General features: G+C 52.8%; 3 protein-coding genes across 4 annotated transcripts; 1 reads left to right on the top strand and 2 right to left on the bottom strand.

Annotated features, from left to right (window-relative positions):
• The first annotated feature begins 161 nt into the window (after positions 1 to 161).
• Positions 162 to 1742, top strand: mrps25 (mitochondrial ribosomal protein S25). Its single transcript, XM_052055886.1, has 4 exons — positions 162 to 392; positions 483 to 589; positions 908 to 995; positions 1109 to 1742. The coding sequence occupies exons 1-4, from the start codon at positions 259 to 261 to the stop codon at positions 1296 to 1298; spliced, it is 519 nt and encodes a 172-aa protein (XP_051911846.1). The 5' UTR covers positions 162 to 258; the 3' UTR covers positions 1299 to 1742.
• Positions 1686 to 7783, bottom strand: LOC127593302 (rabenosyn-5). 2 transcript variants are annotated; one of them, XM_052054665.1, is made up of 12 exons: positions 7582 to 7783; positions 6414 to 6676; positions 5250 to 5384; positions 5078 to 5178; positions 4966 to 5011; positions 4733 to 4894; positions 3891 to 4135; positions 3693 to 3763; positions 3534 to 3620; positions 3346 to 3448; positions 3050 to 3154; positions 1686 to 2952 (listed from the first exon to the last, which is right to left on the bottom strand). In XM_052054665.1, the coding sequence occupies exons 2-12, from the start codon at positions 6586 to 6588 to the stop codon at positions 2047 to 2049; spliced, it is 2136 nt and encodes a 711-aa protein (XP_051910625.1). In that variant the 5' UTR covers positions 6589 to 6676; positions 7582 to 7783; the 3' UTR covers positions 1686 to 2046. The 2 variants fall into 2 exon arrangements, with proteins under 2 accessions (XP_051910625.1, XP_051910615.1); XM_052054655.1 differs by having other exon boundaries at positions 6414 to 6667; positions 7582 to 7781.
• A 1343-nt stretch (positions 7784 to 9126) lies between these two features.
• Positions 9127 to 10444, bottom strand: trh (thyrotropin-releasing hormone). Its single transcript, XM_052055623.1, has 3 exons — positions 10230 to 10444; positions 9946 to 10159; positions 9127 to 9787 (listed from the first exon to the last, which is right to left on the bottom strand). Exons 2-3 carry the CDS (start codon positions 10139 to 10141, stop codon positions 9222 to 9224), a joined length of 762 nt encoding a protein of 253 aa, XP_051911583.1. The 5' UTR covers positions 10142 to 10159; positions 10230 to 10444; the 3' UTR covers positions 9127 to 9221.
• Between the last annotated feature and the right edge of the window lie 5373 nt (positions 10445 to 15817).

Below are 15817 nucleotides of genomic sequence, written 5' to 3' on the forward strand. Positions count from 1 at the left end.
TATTTTAACTTTATGTTAACTGTTTTGTTAAGCGCTTTGTTACAGCTGCCGCTGTTTTGAAAGCGCGATAGAAATCAGCATGTATTGTATAGTATTGTATGAAAATCTCCCCGTTCAAGATGGCGGTCGCTCTACACGTCTCCCCGAGTCTTGGCGACCGCACAAGAAACGTCATCAAAACGCGTCGACTATACTCGTGCGTCACAACGTTGGCGGAAAAGCTTCGAATGGCCGTTTGTTCCCGACGAAGGTCTTGAAATGCCGATGAAAGGAAGCTTCCCGATCAGGAGGACGTTACAGTATCTCCAGAAAGGCGACATCATCTTCAAAAGCCGAGTGAAGATCATGACGGTCAACTACAACACGCACGGAGAGCTCAGCGACGGAGCAAGGTCAGCGAGAACGCGACTAGCGAAGAGGAAAGAAAGCACCGTTTCGCCGACATGTCGATATCCACCCTTTTATTTGTTGTTGCTCCACAGGAAATTTGTCTTCTTCAATATCCCCCAGATTCAGTACAAGAACCCGTGGGTCCAAATAATGATGTTCAAAAACATGACCCCGTCGCCCTTCTTGAGATTTTACTTGGGTTAGTCGTCTTGTGTCTCAATGTCTACAAATTAGTGCTGTATTTTAGTTATTTAGCCAAGTAACATACCCATTGGCCTTTGAAAAAAATATTGCAGCTCTCCACCAAGCCAAAATGTCCAATAAAATATCCACGCACATGTTTTTTTTTGCTATCTAGTGGATGAGAAAATCATTTTCATCATCAAGATACATCATTGCGGTCAATACATGTGGAAAATGAAACGTTGGAGTGAAGTGATGATCTTTCACGGCACAGTGCCTGAAAAAAAACGTTATTTTCAACGAGAGTCGAGCTGATTGGTTGCCTTTGGTCTAGATGACGGCGAACAGGTGCTGGTGGATGTGGAAGGCAAGGAGCACACCGACATCGCTAAACACATCAGGACCATTTTGGGCAAATCCCAGTAAGTAGCATTGAAGCAAAAATGTCACACAAGTGTGGACGTGCACCGTTGTCGCGCGCGTGTTCTTTTGTCGTTTTGTGACCGTGGCCCGTTTGGCCCCCCCCCCCCCCCAGGACGGTGTTGGAGGGAGAAGCGCAAGCGAAGATGCAGGCGTCCAACCCCGCCAACTTTGGCCCCAAAAAGTACTGCCTGCGAGAGTGCATCTGCGAGGTGGACGGTCAGGTGCCCTGTCCCGGCACCACGCCGCTGCCCAAAGAGATGACAGGCAAGTATCGCGCCCGAATGAAGGCGGAACGGGACTGACGAGAAGAACAGACTTTTTTTTTTTTTTTTGCCCGTCGCAAATTCACGAGGAGCTTTGTCCGGCGACGTTTTTGTCGTTGGAGAACCCGGAAAGATGCCAGGAAAGGCGACGGGTCTGGCATTCTTCTTGGCGCGCCGTTGAAAGCAGACTTCCAACAGAGTGTGAATCCAAGGTGCCTCACCAGAGATCTAGTTCAAATCCAAAGCTGGGGGGGCCGGGGGGGGGGGGGGGGTTCTCCTTCCGCCTGGCGCAGACAAGCGAGAGTTGAGGCGGTGCAGCCGGCCTTTCTTTGGACTTGACATACATCTTGTGTGACGCAGCTCCCGCCCCCCCCCCCCCACACACACAAGCGAGCGGACTCAACGTTCACCCAGCAAAATGACAAATCAGACTTGAAAACTTGTTTACTTGTGCTCGCATGTTAATAAACAATCCAAAGTGTTGTCGTTCTGCAGTCAATCAAACACCCGAACCCGACGCAAGTGAAGCGGCTGTCAGTTAATCGCGCGGCTAACAAACGTCAAGCGACACCGAGTACAAACGCTTGCCGGCATTCGTTTTGCCGTGCGTGTGGTGGACGTGGAAAGCAGCCGAAGCGCAGGTGATCATCGCGTGCAGCCGACACTGGGATGAAGACACTTGGGGGTGGGGGGGGGGGGGTGAATGCGTCATTCTGCCGGTCGTGTCGGTGGCGAAGGCCAAACGGGAAGGCCGAAGCGGGACAGCCAAGGGGCTGGCGGGCGGGCGTCACTGTCGCTTAGTCTTCTGCTCGCGCAGGGCGCGCTGGAGCTCTCGCAGGTTCTCCGCCAGCAGCTCCACTTCGTCGGGCCGCCCACTGAGCTTGGCGTCAAAAATGTACGCTCGGATGTTGTCGATCTGCTGCAGCAGCAGCTCCTCCTCGATCGAGTCCACGTTGTCGGCGGCGTCGGCGCACTCGAAAGGGTTGCTGGAGGAGCCGGCGTTGGAATCGGCCGCAAAGGGGGCGGCGCTCTCTGCCGCGTCGTCGTCGTCCTCAAAGGGGTTGCCGGGAACGCGCTCAGCCGGCGCGTCGTCCTCCTGGTTTTCATCCTCGTCAAAAGGGTTGTACTCTTTCTTTCCATTGGCGACTTCCCCGCGCTCCCTCCGGATGTCCTCGCAGAAGGGATTGGACGCATCCTCCTCGATGGGTGTGGAGCCCTCTCGGCGGAAAGTGTCGTCGCATGTGTCTCGGCTCAGTGGCGGCGACTCGTGGTCCCGCTCCGCAACGGCGCTTTCTTCCATCGGCTCCAAATCTCCAGCGGCGAGGACGAGATCGCAAGGGGCGGCGTGCCGGCTCTCCTCCCTCTCCTCCGGGCGGCGCCGCTCGTCCTCTTGCGCCACCTGCTGGCGCTCGTACTCGTCCCGCAGCTGCCGCAGGTTCTCCTCCAGCACGGTCACCTCGTCGGCCCTGCGGGCCTCGCGCGCCTGCCGCAGGAAGGAGCGGATGTTGTCCATCTGCTGCAGGAGGGGGTCCTCGGGCCCGTCGTGCGCGAGGCCCGGACGGGAGGAGGGCAACCAGCCGCCGACTTTGGTCAGGCGGGGATGGGGGGCCTGCGCCGTCGTCTCTCCGTTGCCGTCGGCGGGCGGGCGCTTCTTCTCCGACTCCTGCCTCCTCTTCGGGGCCTCCTGGGCGGCCTGCGAAGCAGGAAATCGCAAAAAAGACGAGCGTACTCCTTGCAAAAAATAAAATAAAAATAAAAATAAAAAATAATGATAATGTGCGGCAGCTCACCAGTCTCTCTTGTTGGAGTCGCCGCTCTTGTTCCTCTTTTCTCTTTTCTTTCAGCTCTTCATACTTCTGCTTGGTCGGTAAGGACGTGAGCCCGAGCAGCTTCTCCTGCGAGCACAACGAGGCACACGCCCTTCAATTTGATGGACCGACGCCTTGATTGGCAATACACTCGTTTTTTTTTTTTTTTTTCCCGCCTTGGAAACATGCAACTTTATTCTTAGCAGATCAGAAAACGGACTCTTCTGATGGGGTTCCCCGTTTTGCCCCCCCTTGACAATTTGGGGGCCGGCATTCACCTGGACAAAGAGCGTGGCCGAATAGCGCACCATCCTCTGCAGCTGCAGCACCTTCGGACGCGGCTGCGGCTCGTCTTTCGTTCCCAGCGTCAGAATCTTCTTGCTGAGAGAGAGAAAAAAAAAAAAAAGGGGGCGTCGGCAGCGGGGAAGGCCCGCCCCTTTTCCAAAAGGGAGCACGGCAAACTTACCTCAGAGCGTCGATTAATTCGTAGTATTTCTGCACTTCCAGTCGAAGCCCCCCCGCCGTCTCAAGATTGTACGTGGTCTCGCCGGCGCTGAGAAAAGAAGGTCGCGTGGTGGGGGCGGGGCGGGCGGCATTTGACGGCGAAAACGCCGACGGGACTTACTTGAGCGACTCGGCCATTCGGATGTATTGCGGGGCCTTCTCGTCCACCTTCTCCATGCACATCCTCAGACGCTAACGAAAAGACAAGGAGTCGCGTGATGGGGGGGGGGGGGGCCACCCGATGGGGCTGGCCTTTCAATTCATTTTTTCACGTCTGTCGGCGGTCGCTCGCTAACTCCGCTAGCGCCGTTTCCCTCACCTGGTAGAGCTTGACCACGTCGGGCACAAAGTCTTGCTCGTCCATCTTGCGCTCTCTCTTCAGCAGCGTTTCCGCGCAGTGGCCGCAGCAGCGGATCTTGTCGTCGTCTTTGTCATCCGACGCCGACGTGACGCTGCTCAGGCTGCTCAGGCTGCCTCTGCGGGGGCCCGCGGCGGCATTGGCCGCGGCGGCCCCGCCGCCCCCGGGCGCGCTCGGGGCCTCACGTGTCCCGCCGATCAGCTTTTCTGTCGGGTGGCAAAGAAAAAACGCTTAGACGTTCATTTGTCCGACGAACCGAGGCTCGCCCAATCGAGGGGGGGGGGCGTTCAATCGGGGGGGGGGGGGGTTGCCACCGTTGGAAACGCTCGAAGGCTGACTCGTGGCAAAGGTCGACTGGAGGAGCCTAAAGGCCTCGAGTGGGAAGATGAAACGGGGGGGGGGCGTTCAATCGGGGGGGGGGGGGTCGCCACTGTTGGAAACGCTCGAAGGCTGACTCGTGGCAAAGGTCGACTGGAGGAGCCCAAAGGCCTCGAGTGGGAAGATGAAACGGGGGTGGGGGGCTGGGGGGGGGCAATTTGAGATGGATGGAGATTGCTGGCCACTTTTCATTGATGGTGTTCTCACTGGGACTGTGAGAGTATTTTTGGATGGGGGGGGGGGATTTTTCTTCAATTTCAGGGTCAGGTGGATTGTGTTCGTTTTTTTTTGTACTTAAGTTTTACTTCGGAATAAATCCGCTGTGAATGTCTTGGGGGTTGTCTCCTGATGACACGCATCAAAGGATCGGCATTTCCACATACTTGGACTTGGACCCCGGCGGGCCCCCGGCATCCAATACGTACGAGCGAGAGGCAAGGCCACAAAGTCCATGCACTTGCGGCACATGATGGAGCCGCAGAGGCGGCAGTGGTGCCGCCGGTTGCGGAGGTTGAACTTGCTCCCGCAGTCGGGACAGAAGGGCACGTCCGAGTCCTTCACCCACGACACCAGCGACTTCTCGGCGGCTGCAAAAAGGGAAGCGCCTTTCAAACGACGGCGTCGCCGCGCGCCAGCCGCCCGCCCGCCCGACACCAACCTCGGATTTTGGCCGGGTCCGAATTGGTCCTGTCCAAAGACGTCAGCTGCAAGGACATTTGTCTTTTTCAGCGCCGATGAGGACAGCGGGTGAGGGCGGGGGCGGGGCGCACCTTTTCCAGCCTGATGATGAGCTTGTTGACCTCGACGACGTAGTGGTCGATCCTGGCGGCGCGCTGCTTCTTGAACGAGTCCAAGTGGCTTCTGGTGGCTCCTGCAAGACACGCTTTGGGAGCGTCCGCGCAGCTTTGCCGTCCCCGCCGCGTCGGCTTTTGGTCCCCTTACCCAGCTCCTGAGGCTCCCACATGTACGGGTCCACCCCGCCGTAGTAGAAGGACTCGTAAGCGCCGGCGTCGCCACGCTCGTCGCCATCCTTCTTCCATAGCTTGTCTGTGGCTTTCTTTGCCTTCTGGACCAAACCTGCGCAGGCATGCGCCGACATCGGTCAATCTCCCGCCGCCATTTTGGGGATGGCGCTTTTTTTTTTTTTAAATCACAGATGCAAGTACACTTTTTTTTCCCCTCAGCACACAATAATAGAAATGAAATATTGGACTATACGGAGAAATTGTTTATGAATTTGGCTCCGGATTTTTTTTTCCTGCAACGTGATAACTACAAAGTACAATACATGAAAAAATTGACTTAACTTTAAAAAAAAAAATCTCAAAAATGTGATGTGCTGGCGCAAAATATTTTTGATATCAGCGTCAAAAGTATGTGAAGACTAAAATTTGCTGTTGAGCAACATTCAACAATTCACACTTTTATTCATTCATTCATTCATCTTCCATACCGCTTGATCCTCACTAGGGTCACGGGGGGTGCTGGAGCCCCTCCCAGCCGTCTCCGGGCAGTAGGCGGGGGACACCCTGAATCGGTTGCCAGCCAATCGCAGGGCACACATAGACGAACAACCATCCACGCTCACAGTCGCCCCCTAGGAACAATTTAGAGTGTTCAATCAGCCTGCCACGCATGTTTTTGGAATGTGGGAGGAAACCGGAGCACCCGGAGAAAACCCACGCAGGCCCGGGGAGAACATGCAAACTCCACACAGGGAGGCCGGAGCTGGAATCGAACCCGGTACCTCTGCACTGTGAAGCCCACGTGCTAACCACTGGACTTTACCGGGCCGCCCTTTCACACTTTGTTTTCCAGAAAAGGCACTTGAGCACGAGGACCACAATGAAAAGTCCAAACTGGAACGTCAGAGCTTGAATTGGACCCCCCCACTCCCTCCTTTAACTAATCTAAAAACTGTGATGCGGATGTCCGAAACTGGCCAACTCAATGGACTCAGAGGTTAACATTTTTTTTAACTTATTTGATGTTCTCATGAGTTGGTGAACTAACTCCACACAGGAAACCGGGCCGAGACTCCAACCCAGAACCTCTCGACGATGAGGCTGATGCGCCGTGCGTTGGGGCTCAACACCCCCGACCTACTTTTCAGTTGTCCTCCAATGTGGTGGCGCTCCTCCCCGGAATGCTCCTCTTCGTAGTGCTCTTGGAGTTGGTAGAAGGACTGCAGGTCCTTGAGGCAAAGCGGGCAAAGGAAGCCCTCCTTGACCTCCTCGCCCGCCGCCTCCTCAAAAGGGCTCGGGTAGAAGCTAGCAGCCATGACGGAAGGCAACCTTCTGCGATCCTCGTGTCACACTGGCGGCGAGAGGAAAGCGGCCCATGCTTGTTCCTCCTTCAGCCTGCCTGCCCTTCGAGCAAAACGCCAAGATTAGTGTCTACGATTGGGTTTTTTTTTTCGTGCTCCCACTGGCCGCGTTATCAGTTTCACAGGCGGTATGCGGATGAGCATCGATTCTTTCGGTGGCCGCCATCGAGTTTCCGAGACTCGCATCTTTCACCGAGTAAAGCCGTTGCCGTTGCCGTTGCCGTTGCCGCTCCCTCCCTTCGGAAGGGACGTTGGGCGTCGCCGCCCATCCGTCAAATGAGTCCTTTTTCTTTCTTTGGCGGGGGACTCGGCACGAGACTTGATTTTGCGTTGGACCGCTTTTGTGCTTCCCACCGTCTTTGTTGTTGTAGGGATGATTTTTGCTCCCCGTACAGCACTTTGCATACAGTGCTGGTCGTTTTCAAGAAAGACACCCGAGTTCGAACACTACCATGTTCGCGTTCATGAAATGACTCGTTCTGGCAAAGTACGACGGTTGGATCGTTTGTTATTTCCAATAAGTGCCTTATTGGGATGAAAAGCACGTCTTGAGTCTTAGCCTCTTTTACGAAATCCAAAACGACTGACTTTGACAGGTTCTCAACCAACCTCGGGATCACCGGAAAGCTCATTCACGCCCTTTCTGGTCACGATACTTCTTTGAGCGCCTATCCATTTTCCAAATCATGCTTATAGAGCGTCTGGAAACAACCCGGCGACGAAATCGGGGTCGTGATTTGACTCTAGCCAAAGCAAAGCCGCGTTCCCCAAAGGCACGAGACGCTGCCGCCTTGTGAATTCGTTAGCGAAGTTGCTCGAGCGGCTGTAGCAAGGTTAGCTTGCCGATGCTAAGCGCGGCTCTCGCCATCTTCGCTCTTTCTCCGTCGCGGGAGACAAACCGAATGGCGACGAACGGCCTCGCAACCAAACGTGCCGTTTCCTACTTACGTTTGAAGTGGACGAGAAGCGTTTGACAGCCGGACGACATCAGCCGGCCCGGAGCGAGCCTTCGGCCTGACTGGTCACGTGACAACCAGGTCGGGAGGTCGGTACGGAAAGGCGGAAGGGACAAACCGCTCGCATGCGGTGGGACGGTCGCGTTGCTCTCGTGGTGGCGAACACTCGACACGACTGTAAAGTGTGACAATACATTGACGTGGGAGCGGTGAATGCATACGTCATTGTTAGCAATATGCTTTGGGCGATTATCTCAAACATATTTGAAACCGTAACTAAAAATGGAACACAAATTTACAATGAAGCTGCATAGCCACTTGTCATTCATGCAGCAGATTAATAGCAAAGCCTCAAGCTAACCGGACCCACATCGAAAGCAAATTAAATCCATCAGCGAAGGAATTGAGACACGATCATCAGTATTTCACATGATGTGCCACAGGTGTCAAATTCAAGGAGAACCAGATCGGCCCACGAAGGAATGTATGATATGGCAGAATGTATTGTTGTCGACGCCCCCCTTCGCCGTACACAGTTGGACAAACACTTTACTGCAGTCATGTCCAAAGTCCGGCCCTCGGCCCCTGTCATCAAATCAGTGCCGTCTGGCCCGCAGGTTGGGCGCAATGGAACACGTGTTGCATTGACTGAGGTATCGTAGACTGGTGAGTAATGTTTCATAGAGTACTGCTTCCCTCTAGTGGCTAAATGAGTAATAGCATTCACTAAATGAGTAATAGCATTTAGACACTAGGGGGCATCACTCACGAGTTAACAAGACATCGCTCCGTGTTTATATTGACTGATATGTCATATTTCAAATTCCTGTTTCAAATGAACCAAAAGAAATTCTTAAGATTGTTGAAATTAAAATAAAAATGGAAATGTGAAACAGACTGGCTTAGTAAAATTTGTTGAACAATATTGTTGTTCAATGTAAAGAATGTCAGCCAAGGTCGGCCCCCGACATTTTACCACATAATATCTGGCCCGGTTGGCAAAGTTTGGACACCCCTGCTTTACTGGCTTCTGATTTCAAAAGATTGTTTTGAACTCTGATTTCGGCTGTGGCCGCCGACCGCACTTTCACCGCACCCGTCGCGATGCGTCACACGCAGCGGCTATTAGCTTCTAAAAATAAATCGACCAAAGCAGTCACACCCTTGCGATTCCAGTCATCGCTCGGTTTTCCACCATAATCCATTCCAGAAGGCTGTTTGAAAAATGCTTTGTTCGAAAACCGAAACCACGCTCAATAAAAAACTTTATTGAACACGTCTGCTCACAATGGAACGCTACACGAGGAAGTGTCACTAAAAAAAGCGTCACTTCCTCGTAAGGAAGCCGAGAGAGGTCAAGTGGCGCATTCAAGTGCGCTCAGGTTGGTGGAGAAAAGATTTTCGGTCGTCATCCGAAGCATACAGAACTCGAAATTTTTGGTGGAGAATAGAGACGTTCGAAAACCGAGCTTTGACTGTAATTATCACGCCCCCCCACACACACAACTCGGCGAAAGAGTGAAGCAAGAGCAACAGGTAAAGTGGTGGATTGGTTTCTTTTCTACTGCCTTTTATTGACGAGTGACCGCGACGCAGGCTACGCGTTGTTTCGCTGACCCGGAAGGAGCGCTTCTACTGTTCCTCCTCGGGAGCGAACCTTTTGCCCGGGTGCTGTCTCTTCTCGTCGCCGCGCTTCACGTCGCCGATGCGGTCTAAAAAATGGAGCAGCAGGTCGCTCTCGGCACATCGCGCGGGGTCCCGGAGGTATTCGCAAGGACCGCTCGCGGCACGATCCCAAAAGCGTTTGCCGGGATGCTGGCGCCTGTGCAAGTCGGGGAGGCGACGATGCTCCCCCTGCTCCTCCTCCCGCTCCTCCTCTTCTGCCTCCTCCTCCTCCTCGTCGTCCTCGTCGTCCTCGTCGTCCTCCCGGTCCGGTTGCCGCTTCCCGGGGTGCTGCCGCCGGCTCCGCGTGACCGCCGCGTAGCGCTTGCCCGGGTGCTGCCGCTTGGAAGGTTCGCCTTGCGCGAGCGTGGCGGGGGGGCGTCCCGTGGCGGCGGCGGCGGCGGCGCGCTTCCCCGGGTGCTGTCTCCTTTCCACGTCCGAATCCTCTTCGTCGGCCTCTTCGGCCCCGTCCTCGGTGCGCCTCTTGCCGGGATGCTGGCGCTTTGTCACCCAAGCCGCCTGAGCGGAGATTTCTCCTGGGGAGGGAGGGAAATGGGACTTACTTTTTGCTCGCGCTGCCAAAACCGAGGGTCGCATATGCGCGCGTCATTCGCCATTTCACAAGGGGGGTGGGGGGTGGGGGGGGGGGTCACTGGGGATCATTTCAAAGTTGCACCTCTGGATCGCGTCTCACCGCTCTTGTCGTCTTGCGCTTGCATCTTCCTCAGGACGGAGCGCAGCAGGAGGCTCTCGGCTCTGCGCAGGAGGAGGTCTTCTGCCGTCCTCGGGTCCGGCTCCTCCTCGGAAGAGATGCTCCGCGCTCCTCCGCGCGCCGCCGTCAAGTTGCAGAGCAGAACGCAAGCCAGGAAGAGCAGGCGCGTCCACTTCATGGCGTCTCACTTAAGAGCCTGCGGAGGGTGGCAACTTTCAAAAAAGGGACCGTCCGCTGGGCGACAGGGTGAAATGTCACCTCCTTACCTCTTTTGGGGAGAGGAAGCTGACCTGCGTCCTCTTGAAGTAGGCCGGCGGCGACGTGGGCTCTCCCTCCGGTGTTTGCGCGCCACCTCCAACGGTGCTGCCGACTGAGCCGTCAAATTGGTGTGGGCGCACAAGCGTGCGTCTCGTCTTTTATAGCCAGACGCTCTCTGTCGACGTCACGCTCACGCTCGCCTTCTTTTGTCTTCTGCCTTCTTTGCCCCCCCCCCCCACCCATACCCTCCCCCTCGCCCCCCGTCGATGTCATCGAGTCGTGCTCAAGTGTCCCGGAGGGAGCATCGGCGCGTTTGAAAAATCGGGCAGCCAACCTGAGGCGTCATTTGGAGAAGCGCCCATTGATAAGATAAGATAAGATAAGATAAGATAAGATAAGATATCCTTTATTCGTCCCACACTGGGGAAATTTATTTGATGCGGCGCTCGCTCAAATACGGGAGCAAATTCCCCCCCAAAAAAGCCTCGGCGACTTCATGCTACAGTTGTTGCGTTCTCTGGTTACCGGGGAAGGCTACGGATTGGCTGACTGAAATCACAGAGCCCCCCCCCCCCCCCTCCACAGCCCCCAAATAAATGCAATAAAAACATAAATAACACCCCCAGAGCCATTTTGGAGTGGAGGCAAGTCCCAAATAGTCTAAACTTTGGACTCCTAACTTTGATCGCGTGATATCCTGCTCCCCCCCCCAAATAAAAAAGAGACCGCGACGACGCTTATCGATGGATTCTTTTGGAGGTAGCCATGCGGAATATTGGGCCAACCATTCATGCCAATTAGAAATGGACCTTCACGTATGATTGGAGAGAGAAGAGTGCACACCCATTTTAAAGTCGCGCCGCCCCCCTCCAACTCAAAGGGGGGGGGGGTGGCGGAACGCACCATTTCAACAATGGCGTGTGGTGGATGTCAGTGGATTTTATAAAGAGAACGCACCAGCATGGGACACGAACTCCCCCCACCCCCCGTCTGAACATGTCTCGCCTGTTGATAGAAATGTGCAGGAGTCCCTCAGCTCATTTTAAAATGACCTGCTATGGAACAAAACCAAAAAATCCAAATCCAATCTTCACTTTTCACGGTTCACTTTTGTACTTTGTGCATCGATTTGTGCTCTGCCGGCTTTTAAGCGAGATGCACTCACACCACTTTTGAGTCTGTTGGTTGTTTTTTATTTTTTTAAATCTGAAGAGGGCGGCCATCAGGGGCGCTGAGCCAAAGACTCGCTTGATTGCGTCTCTCACAAGTGGGCCGAGGCATTTACGACAGCCGTCTTCATGCATCCGATTCCGATTCTCTGATCACGTCACTTGACGAGCTTGATGAGCTCCGCAGCAGGTGCGCGTTCCACACTCACGCGGGAAAATGTGAAAAAGCGGACGCGCGCAAAGGGGAAAAAAATGGCCACCTTATTGCGGCGCTTCCTTTGGCGCGAGGAGGAAAGAAATGGGAGGGTTTGGCGCTCCAAAAGCCTGAAATGCAGCGACTCACGCGCATTTCTCGACATGAAACAACAAAATGCTTTGACTTCATTGACACCATTTCACATTTGGTGGTCAGTGAGGAGTCCAGAAAGAATTTCCATGTATTTCAAGTTGAAAGTGCTTTCTTGGCAACGGATTTTGTTCTTCTTTTTATAATTTTGTTTTAACAGGCTGAAAAAGTGCTGTTTGTGAAACAAAGACTTTGAACAGCGACGAAGTGCTTCGTTAGCTGACCTTGAGCAGATCAACCCGGCCTGCTGTCGGGTCGATCACGTCAACAAAGCCTGCCCGGGGACACAAGAGAGAGACACTGGAATGAAAGTGCTGTAAATGGAACAACCGGGCGCACCATCACTTGGCGAGGAAAAAAAAACCCAACCCCAAAACACTTGTCAAGTTGTGCGCATACATCTTGCGCTGTCGATGACATTTTTAAAACCGGGACTGTAGCCTGCCGTTTAGTGTGCAGCAAGCGCATTATTAGGCGACGCTCGCCAATGACAACACAACGAATATCTCCCCCCCCCCCCCCCAACACCCGCACCCGACAACAGCAGGCGACGGTTCCCGCGAGTCACCTTTTTCCCTGGGGACGAACACTCCGGAGCTGCAGCTGGCTCGCTGCTAATAACATTGGTGCCATTGAGTCGGGCTGGAGCCAAACAACGGCCGGAGACCATTGTTGGACAGCTTTGTCTTGGGTAACAAGGTTGCCTCTGGTTTTCCGGAGCCATCGACATTCTATCTGAATTTAGCCCGGATCGTATCACGGTAACATGCGATCAATCTTTCGTCTCCCGGGATGACCAAGCGGTCGTTATACGGTAAAGAGCGCCACGGACGGCCTCATCGGTCCCGCCAATTGAATTGCCCGCAAGCGTGGATCGAGATGCAAAGCGTCTCTGGCAATGTTCGGCGCGTCTTGAAAGGTCGCGGGGAGACGACGATTCAAATTTGTGTCCACTCGTCCTCTGGTTGACTTCCAAAACGGAGAACGGAGCAGGCACTCAAAGTGAGATGGATCAACGAGCCGAGCAAGGCTCCTTCCTCGGACAGTGTTGTGTCTTGAAATGACGAGGCACACACACGCGTTTTCTATAATGTATTCGACCGTCGAGTTGCACCATTAACCACCGTGGGGGAATTGTACTGTTGAGGCTTCCCAGGTAACATTTCACACATGCGCAGTAAATGGCAATACAAAGTACGGGAAGTCAATGTGTCCAAACAACATACAAATCTATGATGGTTAATACACCACAGACAGTTTGCTTTTCGGCGGAAAGACTTCCAACGTGTCGTAGAGTGAGTACAACGAGCCCCGATGGAAGGTCTTTTTAGGCCTGGTGTTTTGCCTTTGTCATTAGCCAGCAGCCGACGAGCTGATATTTCTTGAGGACCATTTGTTCTGTCCCCAATTTACAGTCGATTTAAGTTCGAATGTTGCGTTTAAGTTACACTAAAGTAACGTTAATATTTCTATGCACAGTTGAGAGTATTTTTTAATGCAACGTAACTTTATTCGGTTTCATCGTAAACGGCGTTGGTCACAACCGGAAGTGGCGTCATCGAAGCGGGAAATGCGTACACGGAAGCAGGAAGTAGAGTGTTTTTTGTTTAATCGAAAAAGTCAGAATACAATTTTAAAAGTCGAGTCTCATCCAGTTTATTCCACGTACATTTTATGCCTTTGGTAGCATCGTGGGTATGTACACGATTGTATTTTTATCGGTAAACAATTCTGTGACGCTTTGGGTTAAAAAAAATGCTGCTCGGCGATGTGCATAAAACGTGTTAAGATCGATGCTAGCTGTTGCTAATCGCGTTAGCACAACGATGTCTCGTTACTATTGCGGTCGTGGTAATGTTAGCTTACTTAGTTGGTTGTAGGAAAAGCAATTCATATGTACTGCGAATTTGCTTTGTTATTATTATCATGTTTGTGAATTTAAGGTAATTTCGCCTTGCACTGCATGTTACAGTTTCACCTTTTTCTCCACCATTAAACCTGTGGACTAAGTAACGGCTTCAGAGTCGTGGTGTAGAAGATGAGTTGAGCTGACTATCCAAATCTGGTTCTTGCTGGCCCGGCATTTTTATATTCTATTTTCCTTTTCTGTTGGCGTGAGCGTCATTAATTTAACCGGAGCGCGCTATGAAGCAACAAAAAAAACAAACAAACAAACCCATATCCCTTGGCAATATGCTGATTGTCCGCCGCATCCCGGGCGTGTCATGGCGCGCTGCCCTAATCTTGGGTTAGTGCCCAAAATTAAAAAATAAAAATAAAAAAACATTTCATTTTTACTCTTGGCCTTCAAAGAGACAAATACAACCGGGGAATCAGCAGGTCCTAACCTGTTTGGAACTCCTTTTCAATGTACTTTGAATTTCCGTATGTATGTTATTGATTTTTAAAAATTTTTTTTTTTTTTTTTTTTTTACAAGCCTGAGTTCTTGCTGTGACCATTCGAGATCTTTTATTTATTTTTGTGTTTATTTTGGGGCAAAAGTTGAGTGTTCCTCACAGGATTGTACGGTGCGTCGGCGGCAGGCACCGCGAGGGATTGGCGTGTACGTAAGCACGTGCTCACGATGCGACTTCCCATCGATGCAGGATGCGATTATTTTCAAGTGGGCAAAGGTCAAACGGGAGGCAAAAAACGGTGGACCTGCAGCGTTCTGGATCCTCGGTCATTTTTTTTTTCTCCCCTCCTATTTCTGTGAAATGGTGCTTTTGGCCCTAAGGACACGCGGATGGTTTTTTTTTTCTGCAGCGGATGCCATTTGGCTTTCCGAGATAATAGCTTTGTGATTAGGTTGAGACGTCCAGTCGAGGACTAACACTTTGGCTGTGCGCGCCCGGCGTGATTGATCCTCAGTCGGCCTTCAAAGCGCTAATGGACTTCTGGAGATGACGGCCTCGCGTCATCCTGCAAGTGGCTCCATCCAATCAATGAAAATGGAGGAATTCTAACCAATCGCCAAGATTTACGGTTTGCTTTCCAATTGGGCTCACTCTGCAGCCTGCAATGTGCGCGCGGCACATCGGCGCTTGGGGTTCTGTGACTCGGCCTCCCTGGGCTGCCGTCAGTCAGATGTCAGTCAATCGTCGCCCCGGCCTTCCTGCCCTCGGCGATGGACTCCAGTGACAGACCGAGTGACTCACCGGACCTTGGAGGATTCTTCAGAACACCATCCGAACAGCTTTCGGATGCCTCTTCCGTTTTTTGTTTTCGGGGGTTCATTCCGAGAGGCTCTTTATATTCTGTGGAGGCCCACAAGGATTTCTCACGCCTACATTTGTACGTGTGCTGAATGGTTATTTCAATGGCAATATCGGGTCAAAAAGTGACAAGAAAATCTCCAACCGAAACAAGAGCACGTACAACTCAACTGTATTCCTAGGCCACTTGAAATCAAGTCTCAGGCTGAGTCCAAAGCCATCCATCCATCCATTTCCTGATCCTCACAAGGGGCGGAGCCTATCCTGGCTGTTTTCCGGCAGTAGGCGGGGGACACCCTGAACCCGTTGGGAGTCCAAAGCCAAAGAATAAAAAGATGGGTAGCGAGGGGGCTCTCTCTTACGAGTACCAGTCAAAAGGAGAGCAGCGGCACTTTGGAGCAACTGGAATGGAGGATTGGCTAACTCCAAAGTCGATTGCATTCAAGTCATCCGGCCGGGATTGCACGAAGGCACGAATGACTGTTTCAAAGTGCTCACCGGACAAAGAAGGGGCTTGACTCCAGCCGGATGATGACATCAGTCCCTTGCATCCCTTCTACTGCCGTTTTTTTGCTAAGCTTGCTTAAAAGAGGCAAGTGGATCAGTCGTGATACTGAAGCTTCTGCTGTTGTTCACAGGCAAGCGTGTGCTTCTCTGCAGGAGAGAAGTGAAGAGTTAAAGGTACGAGTGCTTGTTATTTGTTGTGCGTGTGTGTGTGTGTGTGGTGGCTGTGGACTGTGGGCCATAATGGAGGGGAGAGCGCATCAGGCACACTCAACAGTGAGGCGGCAAGAACTTGCAGCAGAACTCCACTGAGTCCTCCGCGTCCGTAATCAGTCGAGCGAGAGGCGAGTCACACCTTCCT

Source organism: Hippocampus zosterae, chromosome 2 (genome assembly GCF_025434085.1).
Source record: "Hippocampus zosterae strain Florida chromosome 2, ASM2543408v3, whole genome shotgun sequence".
Taxonomy (NCBI): domain Eukaryota; kingdom Metazoa; phylum Chordata; class Actinopteri; order Syngnathiformes; family Syngnathidae; genus Hippocampus; species Hippocampus zosterae.

Bases quoted from the DNA above. Each gene is read 5' to 3' on its own strand.
- mrps25 (XM_052055886.1), top strand. From the start codon at position 259: ATGCCGATGAAAGGAAGCTTCCCGATCAGGAGGACGTTACAGTATCTC. The intron at 393-482 runs GTCAGCGAGAAC...GTTGCTCCACAG, and splicing joins GAGCTCAGCGACGGAGCAAG to GAAATTTGTCTTCTTCAATA. The intron at 996-1,108 runs GTAAGTAGCATT...CCCCCCCCCCAG, and splicing joins ACCATTTTGGGCAAATCCCA to GACGGTGTTGGAGGGAGAAG.
- LOC127593302 (XM_052054665.1), bottom strand. From the start codon at position 6,588: ATGGCTGCTAGCTTCTACCCGAGCCCTTTTGAGGAGGCGGCGGGCGAG. The intron at 4,895-4,965 runs GTTGGTGTCGGG...CCCTTTTTGCAG, and splicing joins GGACCCGGCCAAAATCCGAG to CCGCCGAGAAGTCGCTGGTG. The intron at 3,155-3,345 runs GTGAATGCCGGC...TTGTGCTCGCAG, and splicing joins CGGCCACGCTCTTTGTCCAG to GAGAAGCTGCTCGGGCTCAC.
- trh (XM_052055623.1), bottom strand. From the start codon at position 10,141: ATGAAGTGGACGCGCCTGCTCTTCCTGGCTTGCGTTCTGCTCTGCAAC. The intron at 9,788-9,945 runs GTGAGACGCGAT...CTCCCTCCCCAG, and splicing joins AGCGCAAGACGACAAGAGCG to GAGAAATCTCCGCTCAGGCG.